General features: G+C 39.7%; 1 protein-coding gene across 1 annotated transcript in view; it reads left to right on the forward strand.

The window, feature by feature from the left end:
• Positions 1-17,162, forward strand: part of TTLL5 (tubulin tyrosine ligase like 5) — a 132,544-nt gene that overhangs the window by 54,216 nt on the left and 61,166 nt on the right. The window contains 8 exon segments of the mRNA XM_061463629.1: positions 1,289-1,435; positions 3,658-3,755; positions 6,699-6,832; positions 7,330-7,443; positions 7,905-8,066; positions 8,069-8,187; positions 8,189-8,315; positions 9,791-9,981. Of these exon segments, the coding sequence (XP_061319613.1) occupies positions 1,289-1,435; positions 3,658-3,755; positions 6,699-6,832; positions 7,330-7,443; positions 7,905-8,066; positions 8,069-8,187; positions 8,189-8,315; positions 9,791-9,981 (1,092 nt within the window).

The raw sequence follows: 17,162 nt of genomic DNA on the forward strand, positions 1-17,162 counted from the left end.
GAGTAGTCAGCTCTTAATGACTGGAATGTGGTTCATATTCAAGTTGCTCAGATTTTTCACTGATTCTTGTTCACTGATCTCTGAGCTTACTTGCTTTTGAATTCTTCTCTCTAAGATTCTTTAAGATAGCTTGGCAGTGTCTAGTTTCTGTTGCATTAAAGTATACATCTACTCAACTAGAACAGGTAGCCAGTTAAGCTTTTTCACTTGTGTCCTGTCTTACCCTTTGCCAGCATCTGCATTTAGGAATCTTCTTTGTATTTGAGATAGAGAAAAAGAAAAAGAAGAAAGTGAAAACCGCTGAGGATAGAAAGTTACTTTCTAGCACAGATGTTTTTATTTGTGTATTTATTTTTTATTTTAAAACCGTGTGATTAATTTTTCTGGGCTGTATTTTAAGGCCCTATATTTGATGTATATACATTTTCAAGCAGCAAGCCCAGATCCCCTCACAAACCTTCCTAAAACAGCTTTGTACAGTAGGCTCTTGAGCTTTCTTGCTGAATACATGTTCCAGGGAAAGAGCCAGTGCAGTTCAGAGATAAAATTGTGTGTCAAGGATAATCAGTCGACTCAGTGGAAAATGTTACCCCTGCCCTTTCCAAGTGGAAATTGAGAGTCACTTTGTCTGCTGTACTGTGAAAAATAATGTTTAAAATAACAGATTAAACCAGCCTGGAGTAATGGCAGTGAGAGGCGAGCTGTGAAATCCAATAGTTTGGCTGTGAGGCTGCTCATTTATGTGTTAGCATTGCTCCTAACCAAAAGCAAATTCCAAGGGGAGACAGAAAGGGTTCAAAACACCCACAGGATGCATCCGATAGACATGGTGGGGGATTGGAATTACATGGCTATAGACGTAGTCATCTATTTCTGTGGAGAGACTGTGGTAATAATATGCATACATGAAAAGTGATGAAATAAGGCTTAGATCACTGTAGTGGAGATATCTGACCGAGATCCCCTTCCCTGTGATAGCACTGCGGGTTTTATATCAGTGTGCTTCATCACAGGCTTTCTTTAACACATTGCAGATTATCTATATAAGATTGCAGATTGTTTTTTGGAAATGTTCTCATTAGACTTTACAGGAGATTCTTTGTTGCTGCATTTTGCTGCTTGTTTTTTGTTTTCATCTGCCATGCTTTTTAGACAAATCCTCCTCAAGTGTTCTCATTTTCTCAGGACCGTGTGTTTAGTTCTTGCCAGTCAGTAGCTGCTGTAGTACCTCTGTTCTCACCACATCTCGCAGGTGCTCCATTCTTAATGCCATCTTTCTTGCTTGCAGGAGCTTGTGGTACACTTCCTAAGGCGAGCTGCCAGCAATCTTCAGCAGTCCTTGAAGATGCTGCTCCCCAGACGTCATTTAGGAATAAATGATCGTCGTCGTATCCTGGCTTACCAGCTGGGCAAGTTCATAACCTGTTATAACAAGGTGACTAATTCTTTCTTGTTTCTTCTTTTAATAGCTCTTTTGGTTTCTGCTCTGAAGTATCTTCTGCTGGCTGCTGTCATAGTCAAGACAGCAGTCTGTTTAAAGGCTCTGTTGTGTAATTTACATGGCTTGTTTGCAGTTGTGCATCTGGTAATGGTAGTCTGTCTGTTCAAATTGTCAGAGAGACTACAGTAATACTGAATTATATGTGCAGTCTGGTCATCATGTGCATAAAAATCAAAAGAAATGTCAAAGTGGAATTTAATTGGCAGTTTGCTTTTTCTCTTTGGCTAGTCTTCAGTTCCAGTGTTTTGTAATGCCTCTTCCCATTTCTCCCTGTTTTTATGGTGCTTCTTTAGAGATAATATTTCTTATGTAGAACAATATGAAATATGTATTTTACCACGTGTTTGATATACTGAGGAACTGCTACTTATCTGCAGTATGGGACTCTGCGTGCTCAGTAAGAAGTAGGTCCTAATTTAAGTAATTTTCACCTCTTTAGATATAGAATATGCTGTTCTTAACATAGTGGTATCATGGTAATCCTTGTTTTGCAAGAACAGCTTCCCCTTTCCTTTGCTCCTAACATTTCTTTAGCGTTGGAACAAGGGTAGTTTAAATTTTGCTTTCAGACACTGCTCTGTAAATAGGCCTCTGAGCTCCTTCTCATTAGCAGAGGTTGTTCACTTACATTACCTTGTAAGAACTGACATCTAGTAACTTGGTCTGTCAAAGCAAGGTTGGTATTGAAATAAATCTGTTCCAGGGAGTGTCTCCTATGCCTAATGCTCGCTGAAATACTGTGTTAGGAGTAACCACAAAACACTCGGGTGGCTCTGTGGTGAGTGAAGAATGCAGCTGCTTTGGATATAATTTCCACTCAAATTATGTTAAAACATGAGGATTTTCTGCTAACTCTTAAGTAAATTCACAAAATAAAACTGTGTAACTGGTAATAGAACAGTGCATAAACATATTTTCTAGGTTAAAACAAGTGAGAACAGATCACTTGAGGTTTTATGACGTACATGTTTAAGCCGTTGAGAGACTCTTTGGTTATGCGGTTTTTTTTGATGTCTGATTCCAACTAGAATCATATAGACTTCTTTCACTGACTTGTAACTTCAGCTTTAGTAGGGACTCCTACTAATCATTATGTATCTTCTGTAATGACACAGAATCAAAAAAACTACCTCCAGCAAGCTAAGTAAGAGATCACATATTGTCCAGACTTCTACTTAAGTAATGAAGGGTGGAACCATGTCCCAGAGTGGCTTTTTCTTCTCCCTCTTGAATTATCTTTCAAAGTGTCTGACCCTTTTGTCCTGGGAATGCTCAGCATAGCCGAAGGAAGTAATGAAGTGGAGGTGAAGTCTGGTCAGATAAAGCTTGTGTGGTAGTATTGGTATTTCAGACAGGCTTGTAGTTTTTTTTTTATTTTAATTAACAAAAATGTTTGTATTAATACAGTTGCTAGTGTCAACAAGTTCCACTGGTGTGAAATAGAAAGATTATTTATATCTGAGAACTTGCTCCCATTCTTACACACAAAGGTTCACCATCTTTTACGCCAGTATATTTTAGTGTATAATGCATATTTGCCACAGGCTGAACTGTTTTACTTTCTTCGCTTCTGCTGAAGCAGTATGTTTTTGATGTGTAGGTAAGACCTTGGCTATTTAGTGCGTGACAAAAAAATTAACTCTAGAGGAGAGCTCCTAGTTTACAGTAGGAAGTGTGGATGCCCTCAGCAGGCCTCCTTGATTGAGTTTCTTCTAGTATAATTTTGTGGGTTTTGTCCTTTCTGAAAAACTCCTTCTGGGATAGATGCTCAAATAAAAGCTATTCTGATGAACTCTGTATTTATGACAGAAAACAACAAAACTAGAAAGATTTTTTCTTTTTCTTTCTGTATTTCCTTATGTCCCAGCAAAGTCTATATTTGGAGAAGAGCGTGTATTTGTGAAGACTACTCTTTTCTCAGCAAATCAATTCTAATAAGTTATATCAGGTTCAGTGTATACTTAGAATGCTGTCTCTCGGGCTATCTATATTTATCCATTCTGTTGCCCACAGTGAAATATTTAAAATTTGGCTCTTTGGAGTTATGTTCTTTTGTCTTAGATGCCATAGAATTGTTTTTTTTTCTTTGAGCTGTAGCTGTGCATGGAACATAAAGTAACTACATAGAGACACTTACTGATACTACTTACTAACAGGAAACAGAGCAGATGGTTCAGAAGCAATCAAAAAAGAAACAGGAAGAGGAGCAGGGAATGAATCCTGAACTTTTTCAGAACTTCATTAGCAAGGCAAGGTAGGAATGGATTTTACTCTTTTTGATAAAGGGTCTTGCAGCCCTGAAAGTGATGGGGTTGTTCTAAAGATGATCTGATCGATCTAAAGGGTTCTAAATACATTTATTGACCATAGCGCCTCCTCCTGCTCTTGCTGGGGACAAAAACTTGTCTTCCATCTTTTCTTCCAGCAACCAAACACTTGTAGCATCAGCATCTGGTGCTTAGAGGACATCTAAGAGATGTTTTGACCATTAAATAGATTACCAAAGGGCAGCAATGGTTGCCCTGCTCTCTGTAAATTTCAAAGTGATGCTGGTGAGCTAATGGTGTCCTTTCTGTGATGCTGGAGTAAATGTGGAGTTATTTTGGAAGGAGAATGAAACTAGAGCTGCTGCTCAGATGGCCTTGAACTGCTGTGGTTGAACAGTTGTTGTGGTTCTGGCTCTCAAGTTTCTGCTCTCAGAAACAAATCTCATGCTTGCTGCCCATCTTCAGGAACTCTGCAGGTTTAGACTTTCTTAGATGAGGAAAGAAGGGAGTTATACTCTCTGTCTTCATCCTAGTGTCTTATTTGGCCTGCTAAGGCAGTTCAGAGCAAGCAGTTACTTTCACAATGAAACACTAGCATTTTCTAGCTGTGCGTGCTTTGAACTTTGTGTGTCTTAAACTTACAAGGGTCTAACAGGAAATGTATTCTGGAAACACATAAATATTCTTCATGGCCTTAAAGCATTTTATGAAAAAGTAATGGTATTATAGCTATCTAACTATGGAGAGGTCTGAAATTATTCAGTGAACTGGAATTATGCCCTCAAAGTTTCTGATTCTTGAGCACAAAACCTGATTAATTTTGACTGCTTTATTTGATGTATGTATGACATGCATGTATGGGCAATGACCCCTGTCAGTATGTGGACAGGTAGTGTTAACCTGCCTTTTTAACACCCTTCTATCTTCTCTGGGGAGGTTGACAGTCACTGCTTCTTTTTCATGATCAGTTATGAAACTGTTTTCTCTTTTTCTCTGTTTGGATAGCACTCTTAGTGACTAAAAGTGAGTTATAGCTGAGGCTTTTTAACTAAGTTCAGGAGGCTTTATAGTATTTTTTGAACTACATTCTCATGAAAACAATTAATTTTACATTTTAGTATAATTGATAGAGTTATTACTGCAACAGACTTACAGGCTCGAAGAAAAATCTCACTGTTTTTCACATAGTTCTGTAAAAGAGTGATGCTCAAGGTGTCTCACTGCCCTATACCATAGCGTCTTCTCCTGTCACTAGAAATGCAGGTTACATGGGCCCACAGCATGCTTTTGGTTCTCTGATATCTTTGTCCACTAAAATGGCTGTTGCGTCCTAGATCAGGTCATTTTGATTTTTGCAAGAAATGTTAAGATATGCCTGTTAGGGTCAGAACTCTTCTGTTTCTTTGTTACTGGCTGCCATGCCATCATGGCCTGATGCACACTTCAGGCTGGAGCTGGAGATTTTTGCTGGACCATCTGATCATCTGTGTGATAAAGAGCAGTAAAAGCCAGTTTGCCAATGATCAGACAATTTCTAGTGATGATCTTTATGCTTCTCATGAGGTGTCAGGTATGTCTGAAAATTCTGATTAAGGTGATGGCACTTTGCACTATGCTTAAAGCTTAAATCAGTGAACTAGTCATTTGGAGCCCAGCAAAGGGTATAGATTTTCACTTTGAGTAGTTGTTCTGCTGTACAGTGAATGCGACACTAGAGAAAAGGGATAATAAATGTTGCCACTTAATAACTGGGGTTGTCTTGTTGACTTTCTATCTTTGATATCCCATGGATATCATTGTATTTAGTTATACATATGCTACGATAATTACACCTAAACATCCTCAGTGCAATGTAGAAGAATATACTTACACTGATAAATTCATTTAAAAGCTTAAAGCACCTTTCTACCAACAACTCTTCTTCTTATATTTCCTCTTCACCTTTGTTGTCATTGGTCTGGGAGAAAAGGTGAACTTTGCAGCATACCCTCAAGGTCTAAACTCTACTGGGATGTGTAGCATGTTCCAGCTTTAGACTTTGCTTTTACCAAAGCTCAGGCTAGCTAAGACTAGTACAAGTGTGATGTGCAGAAGACATTTTGAAGGATTATAACTGCTGCTATGCTAACTTATATTCCTGTGTTATGTTTTCTTGTATTGTTACTTTCACTATACTTCCTGCTTTTGGTGTTTGCTCTGCTTTATACCCAGTCACTAAGTCTGAGCAGCACTATAAAGCAAAAGGAAAGCATATTAGATACCAAAACAATCAGAATTACAGCTTGCACAAGCTCTAATATGAATGCCAAGTAACTGATACTGGTTTGGGACCAATAGATACTTAGGACATTGGAGCAGTTAAACTCTTTTGTTGTAAAGAAAGTGAGAAATGCATGGTGGTTGTGTGAGCTTAATGAAAATATTGACTGTTCTATTTGTTTGTCCTGCAGTTTTGGCTAATTAACAGGCTTTTTCCTCTTCTTTCCTCTTTTCCCCCCACTGCTGAATTAAAACTACTAAAGATGACTATAAAACAGAGGCTGAGCTGAGTTCTGTTGTGAAAAATATAACTGCTTGTTCTAGAGAGCACCTGGAGAAGACTGACAAATTCAGCTGTGAACTGAATCTCCCCAAACATGTGTTTGCAATTTTCACTTGCTCTTTATTTGTCCTGGGAAGGCTCCTGGATGCCTCATTTTTTCTGCTGTGTAAGAAAACTGGCATTTCAGTGGGAATCTTGGGTTTAACTAAGCCGTGTTCCTGTCTTTCTGCTCTTACCCTGCAGAACTGAGCAAATTATTAACTTGTCTGGCCTAACCTTTTTTCCCCACTCCCCTTTTCAGTCTCCTTGTTGCTCCTTGTCTTTCATTGTTATGTGAGCGCATAAAAGCTTAGAATCCTCACTTATACCCATTGTCTCCCTATTGTAGTGAAAGTGACTTGGCGGAAGTGCTGACGTTTTACACACAGAAAAACAGGTCAACAAATGTCTCCCTAAGAAAAAACTCCACAAGCAGAAAATGCAGCAACACCAGTAATGAGTCAGAGAAACAGCCTCCGGAGCGTAAGTTTTGCAGGCAGTTCTGAGATGGCATTGGCCAGATAAATCCAGTTTAACTGAAGTCTGTGGAAAGAAGTGAAGTGAGATGAATCTGGGCTAGCATTTATAGGGAGCTAACTAGGGTGGGTCATGACTGAAACGATAATGTGCAAACTGAAGGCACTGAAATGAGCACAGAATCCCAAAATCAAAGTAAGGGATGAGAGAAATCAAGACCTGCAAAATTGTGCTGCCTGCAGTGAGCATACCCATCGGAGGGCAGAGTCTGTCTATTTGAGCCTAATAGGGTGTTCATGGAAGGATATGCAGTACCAGCCATAAATGTTCAGTAGTCCATGCTACTGTACATGGCAGCGCAATTGTGATCAATAGAGTCGCATGGTCTACAGTAAATATTAGCAAGAAAATCCATTGTAACAAGGTTTAAAATTCTGCAGTCCTGTTTTAATGATATCAGTTTGCATTGTTCTCCTTCCGAACTTCTCCGTTTTTTTTTCTAGAGCATCCTGAGCTGGTGAAAAAAATAAAAGGTGATCAGTCCAAAATTTCAGTTGCAGAACTGCCTGCAGAAAGAGCATTAAAAGGCTGTAAACCCAAAGAAGGTAAATCAACCTGTAGAGTGAACTGGCTTAAATCATCATCAATAAAAAAAATAATGAATGCATCTACTGTTTTAAACAAAGGTTGGAACCTTTGGGTTCATACTGAGAGATTCAAGTGCCCAATTTTGGGGGGGATTCTGCAGGGTTGTGTTTTTTTTTGTTTTGTGTTTTTTTGTTTGTTTGTTTTTTTTTTTGTTGTTTTTTGTTGTTTTTTTTTTTTTAATAAACCCAAGAGAAGGTACTGCAGAGCCATCAGTTTGAAAGTGTTAGCTGCTCTACTGTGGGGGAAGATCAAGATATGTAACAAGCTTTGGAAGAGGATATTCATCATGTAGAGCCTCTTGTCTTTGCCAGTAGATGAGGTCATACTGGCTTCAGTGTGTCTGGGTAGAGGCATCTTTGGGTGTTGATGTTATCCAAAGGACCTGAAAAGGAGCTTTTTCTCATCTAGTGTGCTCATTATCTTTGTGTAGTTTCAGAAGAACCCATCTTCTCCTTAAACCCTGAAGTGAAATTACCTCGGTGTGGCCCTTCTAGTGCTTCTTCCTCTACTTATGGTGCCACATTCCAGAGAAGTACCAGTTCCTGGACACCATCTCAGCCTTCAGCCTCTGAAAAATCCCAGGTACCTGGTCACCATTGCCAACTCCTCCAGCTGGTCCCAGGTTGATTCAGGCCCCTTCCTCACTACCATCCTTGCAGAGCACAGCTCCTGACAGCTCCTCTGTCTTCATAAACCCAGTGTCCAGTGAGGCTTCTATCTAGCCTTGCAGGATCACATTGTTGTCATTCTGGTAGCTACACTGTTGGCTCATTCTCATCTTTTCAGACTGCTGCTCAGATCTACAGCCAAAGATTGTCCCGACCGTACTCTGCAAAAATAGGTGAGTGTTCTGGGGTGCATAGTAACCTGCTAGATCATGTAATTTCTGTTCAGGAGTAGGTAGAAATTTTACATTTCCAGAATGATGAGACTTGTTGAATGGTGCTAAATTTCTCATGGAGTGTGGGAAGCAGCCCTTGTTTGCTAAAGATGCCTTTTCATTAAACAGATGAACAGTGAATCATAGAATCACTTATGTTGAAAAAGCCCCTTAAGATCACTGAGTCCGACCATTAACCTGACATTGCCAAATTCACCACTAAACCAGGTCTCTAAGTGCCATGTCTACACATCATTTAAATACCTCCAGGAATGGTGACTCAACCGCTTCCCTGGGCAGCCTGTTCCAGTGCTTAACATCCTTTTAGATGAAGAAATTTTTCCCAATATCCAGTCTAAACTTCCACTGGAGCAATTTTATGCCGTTTTCCTATCACATGGGAGACCACACCTATCTTGCTACAGCCTCCTTTCAGGTAGCGGCCTTGAACTCAGCCATTGAACTTGTTTGAAAAGAGCTGGGAAATACAGTGTTGTATATATTTACCTGATTGTATTACTGAGCTCTTTTATCTTTAGTAATATTAATCTAGTTTTGGTTAGTGGAAGTCCTGTTTCAGTCCATGTTTTCTTAGTTCTCTGTTTCTCTATCATGCAGAGGAATCCTTTAACAAAACCTCAGAATTGTTGATAAAGGTGTGTAAGGACCTTGAAAACCAAAAGATCTGAATGGATCATTACTGTATCTCTTTCTTCAGGACCTTTCAGCACATACTTCTACAAGTGTATCTTAAAACCAAGATCTAGAGACTTCTCATTTACCATGCTGGGGTAGAACATAGTTAAGCAATGCAACTTTAGAGTGTAACAAATCTGAAGAGTAGAAGAAACTATAGGAATTTTTAGATACATGTTGTACTTTATTTACAGAGTTTTGGGAACCACACATAGGCTAAGGACTGTGGTCCTGATTTTTTTTTTTTTTTTAATGATATACATTTGCTTTAGACTGTACATCAGGGTCAGCACATGTTCATTTGGGTTGCTGTGTAGATATGTATATATATTGACCAACTTTCTGGCATTAAAATAAATTTGACTTCCTAATTGAATAGGTTGTTTAAATTAATCCATTTGTTTTTAAGGGAAAGAACTATAGATTTAACTTGGGTAACAGCAACTAATATTGTCTGGAATTGGTTGTCATTAGATACATTATGATGAAGAGAATATGGGTTTTGAATTGACAAAAGCTCATGTAGGCAATACCCATAGAATCATAGAATCATACAATAGTTAGAGTTGGAAAGGACTTTAAGATCATCTAGTTCCAACCCCCCTGCCATGATGCAGAATAGAAGGCTGTATTCTCCCTTGAATATGCAGAATGTATCATACTTGCTTTTGTATTGTGATCAACAGGCTGAGAGAGTCTGACATACCACTTACTAAGCATATCCAATGTTTGTTTGGAAGGTTTGTGCCATTGCAGTTCAAGTGGACAGCATGTGGGCTCAGCCAGGACGCACAAAGATGCAGAAGAGACTTCTTCCCAGGACAGTAGTAATAACCCCGGTATGGTAGCAGCAGAACTGCAGCAGGTGGCAGAAAAGCAGGTAGGCTGTCAGCATTCCCCACCACACCACATCAGTCTCCTTATACAGCAGGTGTGTAAGCAGTAAAGCTAGAGTCCCTGTCACAATAGAAAAGGCTAACACAGGCTTCATTCTCACAGTCTCTGCACTTGTCATCTTTGATCTGATACTTGGATTTTGGAGATACAGTTTTTAACAGTGGTCTTTTGCTAAATTTTCTGAAGCATCTTTAATAGTTGCAGGAGCTGGTGCTATTTGTTTCTTTCAATTTTATTGTTCTGTTTGGATTTTGAATATCTGTTTAGATGATTGGCAGTATCTCTTTTTAAAAGGTGGAGTGCATTTATAAGTCTAGGAAGCTGAACTGATTGTTTTGGACTCTTCTGCATCTGGTTCAAGGTTTTGATTCAGCCTGGGCTGTTCCAAAACTAATACAGGCACTTTAGCCTTTATAGATAGTTCTTGAACTTTAAAGGATAAGTCACAAAACCAAAGCACCTTCTTGCTGATGATGCAGCAGAGAACGTGAACACTGAACATACCAGTGATGCTGAGGCCTGATGTTGCATCCGGCCAGACCCTACTTAGAGAATCTGATCTTTCAAAGCCCGAAGTGGTATGAGGAACACCGGGAGAAGCTTGTTTGCTTGTCCAGTAATATTCAGAGCTGTCAGTATGGTTCTCTTAGTGAAATCAGAATTCAGCATTTTAAAGCTAGACTTTGTCAGTAAAACTATTAAAAAAAAATCCAGTAGAGAAATGAACATTCATTCAGGAAATGCTGACTTCTTGAAAGCTAAATATATGATGGAAGCTGCCTCCTTGGATAAAAAACAGTATCTAAAAAAACATCTCAGGAAAAAGGAAATGTATCTATTTCATCTAAGTCTTTTTCTGAAAAGAACTTTAAAAATAAATTAATAGATTTTCTCCCTAAGCCCACTCATTTCCCGCTTGGCTCCAACTGCTGTGGTTTCATAGGTCCATCTAGAGAACCAAGTTATCTTCTTGCTGCCATTTAAAAATCAGCTATATAAACTTCTGTATTCCTACCACAGCTAGTTACTGCTGGTTAAATTAGGAAGTATAGAAGGGGGAATCTGGAGAGTAATTCACAGAGCTCTGTGAGGGAAGGGCTGTGTAGCTTCCTGAGCTGAGCTGTGTTGGTTTACAGAGGAGCATCCTTTGGTAATTGCAGATGGTGGAGGCTGAAGTCTGTTTAGTCACCTATCAGTGCAGATATATTCAAGTCTGGAAGTGGCTATGAAGTGCAGTGGAAGCTCTGGAAATATGTTGGTCATGCTAAATATGTCTACGTTGCTTTTTGTTTCTGTGCTCTCTGAAGATACTTTCCCCACAGAAGAGTGGGAAATGTATAGAATGAAAGCGCTAATTCCATTCTTTGTGACCAGAAAACAGTAGACACCTCAGCTCCTAGCAAACAATGTAGGTTATTTCCAAGTGAGATTTTGTATTGAGCAACACAGTGTTTGTACAGATAAATATTTCCTTTATGATAAGGTGACCCCTGGTAGAGAAGATCAGTTACCTAAATAATAAAAATAATACAATTGTTTAAAACTATTTCAGAAACTTGGAGTTAGTCTACCTTGTTGTAAAGTACCTGGCTGGTATTAAAGGGACCTGATAGTTGAATTTAATCATGTTTAATGGCAAGATTATACTATTCATTTAGGGAGGGTGTAAGCAAGAGACTTTTGAAAAGACTATTATTGCTGTGGACTGTTTCTTTTCCAAGGGCAAGAACTATAATGTGAGAGCTGAATGCCTTTGTATTTTGGTTCCCTGTGTTGTGCCCAGCTGTGTCTCGGGGGTAGGGGTTCTCTGAATACATTACCTCCTTCCAAGAGCAGCTGGGAAGCTTGTTTTCTGTTCCCGTTCTTGTGAGAATTGCTTCTGGTATCTGTGTGCTAGCTGGGGTCTCTGGGGTACCCAGGAATGTAGGCTCAACAGCTGTGCTTGGAATGATGTTGCCACTCTGGCTGGGAGTCCACCTCTGTTCTTTGTCAATCCCTGCTGTTTCCTACCTATGCCCAAAGCACCTGTTTCATGTTTTTCTCTCTTACACTCATTTCAATCAGTTTAATTTATTCAATCAGTTTAATTCAATTAAATTTAATTGAATATTCAATCAGTTTAATTTATTAAGCAATTTTCTGCTAAAATTACAATATTCAAATGGAAAATTTTAAATGTAAGTATTTTAAGAGCATGGAACAAGGTATTTCAAATCTGTCATCTTAAGAAAACAAGATTTTTGTGATTACATCAGCTTTCTGTCTTATCAGTTCTCTCCATTCTCTTCTGAAACACCAGATGGCAATTTCATGGTGATACTCATGAAATGTTCATGAAATGAACAGTTCTTGTGATATGAAAGATGGAGATGGTAGAAAGGTAAAGCATTGCTGATGTGTGGTTTCATTCCCTTGTACGGTTACTTTTGAGTCGCTTCACAAAGTGTGTGAGAACATTTTGCCTTGCACTAATTTGTATTTTTGAAAAATATTTTTCATTATATGGTATAAAAATTTCATCAGTGTATCTTTATACTTGCAACATTGGGAAAACAAGGGTGCCTTCACAGTGGTATACAATAGAAATACTGATCTAGAACCATGAAAATCATTACTTAATCCCCTGCATCACTGTATGATGTCTTACTGCCTAGTTGCATGAATAAGAGATGTATAAAGAGACACAGTATTATTGTATATTAGACTAGAAAAGGAGCAGCAGTTACTTCTGTAACTGTCTTTAATGGCAATGTCTTTCCTGCACTTATCTTAAGGACACACTTGAGTAGGACAATCTCAGGTTATGAAAGATAAATAATCAGCTTTACAAATTAATACAATGAAGCTGCTAGGGAGAGTCTTTGTTGTTTAACATACCTGTAACAATGAATGTTGGTTTTTACTTCTGAGGAATTTTATTCCATTTTATTTACTTAAAATCACATATTTACAATGTTTTTGTGACTACATAAAATTTAATAGTAAAACTGATTTTGAGGTTATGACAAACAGTAGAGTTATGTGCTTCTGTGTGTAAGAGCTGTAGTACCCACAGTATTCAAAAACAAGAAGATATTCCTCTAACTGAACTACCCCAATACCTTTGGGAGAAAGCGAGAGAGATCTGTAATGGAACATGTGTGCTTTTCAGGATCCAGCATTAACCTGGGAAGTTCATGGCTAAGTAGGGTAATAAGGGAGGTATCTGAGATCAAAAGGTCATAAGAGAACAAATAAGAAAGAGAAAGCTTCTGTCCAAATTCTCCAAGTTTCAACTAAATTAGTCTTAAAGATATGTTCTTACCTTTTTCATGAAAAATGTTAGAGGCAGAGAAGTACAAGGCCCGTGAGTGTTTCAGTCAAGGGTGAAAATCAAGTGGAGTTCAAAATATTCTGTTCTCTTTGGACTGCTGCCTATCCAGTCAGAGTACATATATAAATTAGCCTGTTTACTGCTAATTTGGAACTGGCTGCAGTATGTGCTTGTTTTTGCTTGTTATTTAAGGGAATGCAGGGAGGGAAGATTTTGACTATATCATAGGTAGCAGACTTGTGAATGATGTGGTTATTAACCAGGGAGACACGTGGGGATGCCACATGAAATTAGATTTCCTTCAATGTGCTATTGATAGATTAATTTGTTAATTCAATGGGGATATATTCTAGGTCTGTAGAAACAATTTTTGGAGACCGTGTAATTTGCATTTTTCACTATACTAGGTATAGAGGAGATACATTTTTCTTCCCAGGTAATGAAGTTAAACTTGTAGAAGAAAAGCAAAAAATGTTCTGTGAGACTTCTGTGGCTGGATGGTATACCTTCAGGAGTTCAGAAATGCAAGAGTGAAGTGACAAAGTTTCTGCTGAAAGGTGGAGTCTGTGGTAAAGCTGGTATAGAGGACAGATAGGCAACAAATAAAAAGTGGAAGCAAGGACAGGTGGCCTGGGAAGAATGCAGGGATGTTGGCCGGGAAGCTAGGGACCAGGTTAGGAAGGCTAAGGCCCAGTTAGAATTAAACTTGGCTAGGGATGTGAAACATAACAGGAAGGGATTCTATAGGTACATTGCAAATAAAAGACAGACTAGGGACAACATGGCCCCCTCCGGAAGCTATCAGGAGAACTGGCTACACAGGATTTGGAGAAAGCTGAGGTTCTGAATGACTTCTTTCTGTCGGTCTTCCCTGGCAAATGCTCTGACCACACCACCCAAGTCTTGGAAGGCAGACACAGGGACTGTGAGAATGAAGACCTTGGTCCCACTGTAGGAGAGGATCTGGTTCGAGACCATCTTAAGAACCTGAACATACAAGTCCGTGGGACCTGATGGACTCCATCCACGGGTCCTGAAGGAGCTGGTGAATGAAGTTGCTAAGATACTGTCCGTTATATTTGAAAAATCATGGCAGTCAGATGAAGTTCCCGATGACTGGAAAAAGGGAAATATAACCCCCAATTTCAAGAAGGGGAAAATGGATGACCCAGGGAATTACAGACCAGTCAGTCTCACCTCTGTGCCTGGCAAAATCTTGGAGCAGATTCTCCTGGAAGGCATGCTAAAGCACATGAAAAACAACAAGGTGCTTGGTGACAGCCAGCATGGCTTCACTAAGGGGAAATCCTGCCTGACCAATTTGGTGGCCTTCTATGATGGGGCTACGGAACTGATGGACAGGGGTAGAGCAGTTGATGTCATCTACCTGGACTTGTTTAAAGTGTTCGACACTGTCCCACACGACATCCTTGTCTCTAAATTGGAGAGACATCAATGTGATGGATGGACCACTCGATGCATGAAGAACTGGCTGGATGGCCGCACGCAAAAAGCTGTGGTCAGTGGCTCAATGTCCAGCTGGAAACCGGTAACGAGTGGTGTCCCTCAGGGATCGGTGTTGGGACCGGTCTTGTTCACCATCTTTGTCGCTGACATGGACAGTGGGATTGAGTGTGCCCTCATCAAGTTTGCTGATGACACCAAGCTGTGTGGTTCAGTTGATATGCTCGAGGGAAGGAATGCCATCCAGAGGGACCTTGACACGCTTGTGAGGTGGGCTGATGCCAGCCTCATGAAGTTTAACCATGCCAAGTGCAAGGTCCTACATCTGAGTCGAAGCAATCCCAGGCACAGCTACAGGTTGGGCAAAGAAGAGATTCAGAGCAGCCCTGCAGAGAAGGACTTGGGGCTGCTGGTCAATGAGACAATGAACATGAGTAGGCTTCAGTGTGCACTCACAGCCCAGAAAGCCAACTGTATCCTGGGCTGCATCAAAAGGAGCGTGACCAGCAGGTCGAAGGAGGTGATCCTGCCCCTCTACTCTGCTCTTGTGAGACCTCACCTGGAGTATTGTGTGCAGTTCTGGTATCCTCAACATAAAAAGGACATTGAACTGTTGGAACAAGTCCAGAGGAGGGCCACGAGGATGATCAGGGGACTGGAGCACCTCCCATATGAAGATAGGCTGAGAAAGTTGGGGCTGTTCAGCCTGGAGAAGAGAAGGCTGCGTGGAGACCTCATAGCAGCCTTCCAGTATCTGAAGGGGGCCTATAGGGATGCTGGGGAGAGACTCTTCATTAGGGACTGTAGTGACAGGACAAGGGGTAACGAGTTCAAACTTAAACAGGGGAAGTTTAGGTTGGATATAAGGAGGAAATTCTTTACTGTGAGGGTGGTGAGGCACTGGAATGGGTTGCCCAGGGAAGCTGTGAATGCTCCATCCGTGGCAGTGTTCAAGGCCAGGTTGGACACAGTCTTGGGTGAGATGGTTTAATGTGAGGTGTCCCTGCCCATGGTGGGGGGGTTGGAAGCAGATGATCTTAAGGTCCTTTACAGCCCTAACTATTCTATGATTCTAAATGCACTGGCTGTAATAAGGACCCTAAAGTTTTCTGTAAATTAAAGCAGAGGGTCTTGCTCTGTTAGCAGATATATATTAAATTGAAATAAAAATGGAATTTTAATTCACTCAGGTAAACATAATTCAGACAAAAAAACCCACAAACACAAACCCCACCAAATCCTAAAACCCAAAACCCCCATCCCATATCTTGATCTATTAGAATTCTTTGAACTGAGAAAAATAGCATCTACTGGAACTGGTTCTTGTTCTTCAAATTTACAAAAAGGTTTTTTACAAGCTTTCAGCAATTATTGTTAGGCAAGACAGGTATCTCTAGGGTAAGAGGTGAAGTTTTGTTACAGATTGAAAGCAGACAAAAAGCAAACAAAAGAGTAACTAGCCAGTTTGCTATATATCAAGTGGGTAACTGAAGACACAGAATGCAGAATGAACATGATGGACTGTAAAGATTTTAAAGGAGGAAGTTCATAATGGTTGGCATGTTATTCCCTAAAGAATGACTATGAAAGCAAGTTATTGCAAGATAACACGGGGTGTGAATTTACAGTAGATTAACTCCTTTATAGCGTTCACCCATGTGAATACATACTTGTGCAGCTCATGTTCACTACATGCGGTAACTTCTTGTTACCTTCAGTGTAATGTAGGCTACAAGTGTCCAGATGTTCCATTACTGTGAAGTTGTGTTTAAGCTATAAACTTAAAACTTGAGCATGCCTCCTGATAATTTGTCAGTACAATTGTTGATCATCATGAGGAAAGCTAAGAGAAATGTAACAACTGCATTAACTGGGAAATGCAATGGCAGATGAAGTTCAGTGTTTTTAAATAACTAATTACGTGACAAGCAATAATTTTAACCACTTGAAGTAATATCCTTTAATCATCCAGGGAAGAAAACATCAGTTTTGTTCTAGAAAGCTCAGTGGAGATACCTGTTCTAAGTCAAGTAGTAAAGGCAACAAAGAAAAATAAGTAGCATGTTTAAGGAACAGGGTAGGAAATGGTATGTAGTCATGTAAGCATCGGTTACAGGCCCTCCACTGAAAAACTGTTTTCAGTTCTGGTGGTCATTTCTAAAGCAAATTCAGGAAAAATAACTGGGATTCACAGTTGAGTGACTACAACAATTAACTGCAAAATACATTTTTAATAAGGCAGTGAAAATATAAGGCTTGTTTGTTTAGGGAGGAGATAGGTATGAAGGAATTATATAGAGCAGTGGGTGACCAGGTAAATAAAGACTTATTAATGCTTCTCATAAGAAGGGGATATTCATCTTGGTAGGAAGACATCAGAGCAAAAACTGTTCATAAAAGTGAATAGTTATTGTCACAGAATATTGACTTGCCTTGCC

This window comes from Pezoporus flaviventris, unplaced genomic scaffold (assembly GCF_033815535.1).
Source record: "Pezoporus flaviventris isolate CSIRO_AGI_PZ_B2104156 unplaced genomic scaffold, CSIRO_AGI_Pfla_v1 ptg000036l, whole genome shotgun sequence".
Classification (NCBI taxonomy): Eukaryota; Metazoa; Chordata; class Aves; order Psittaciformes; family Psittacidae; genus Pezoporus; species Pezoporus flaviventris.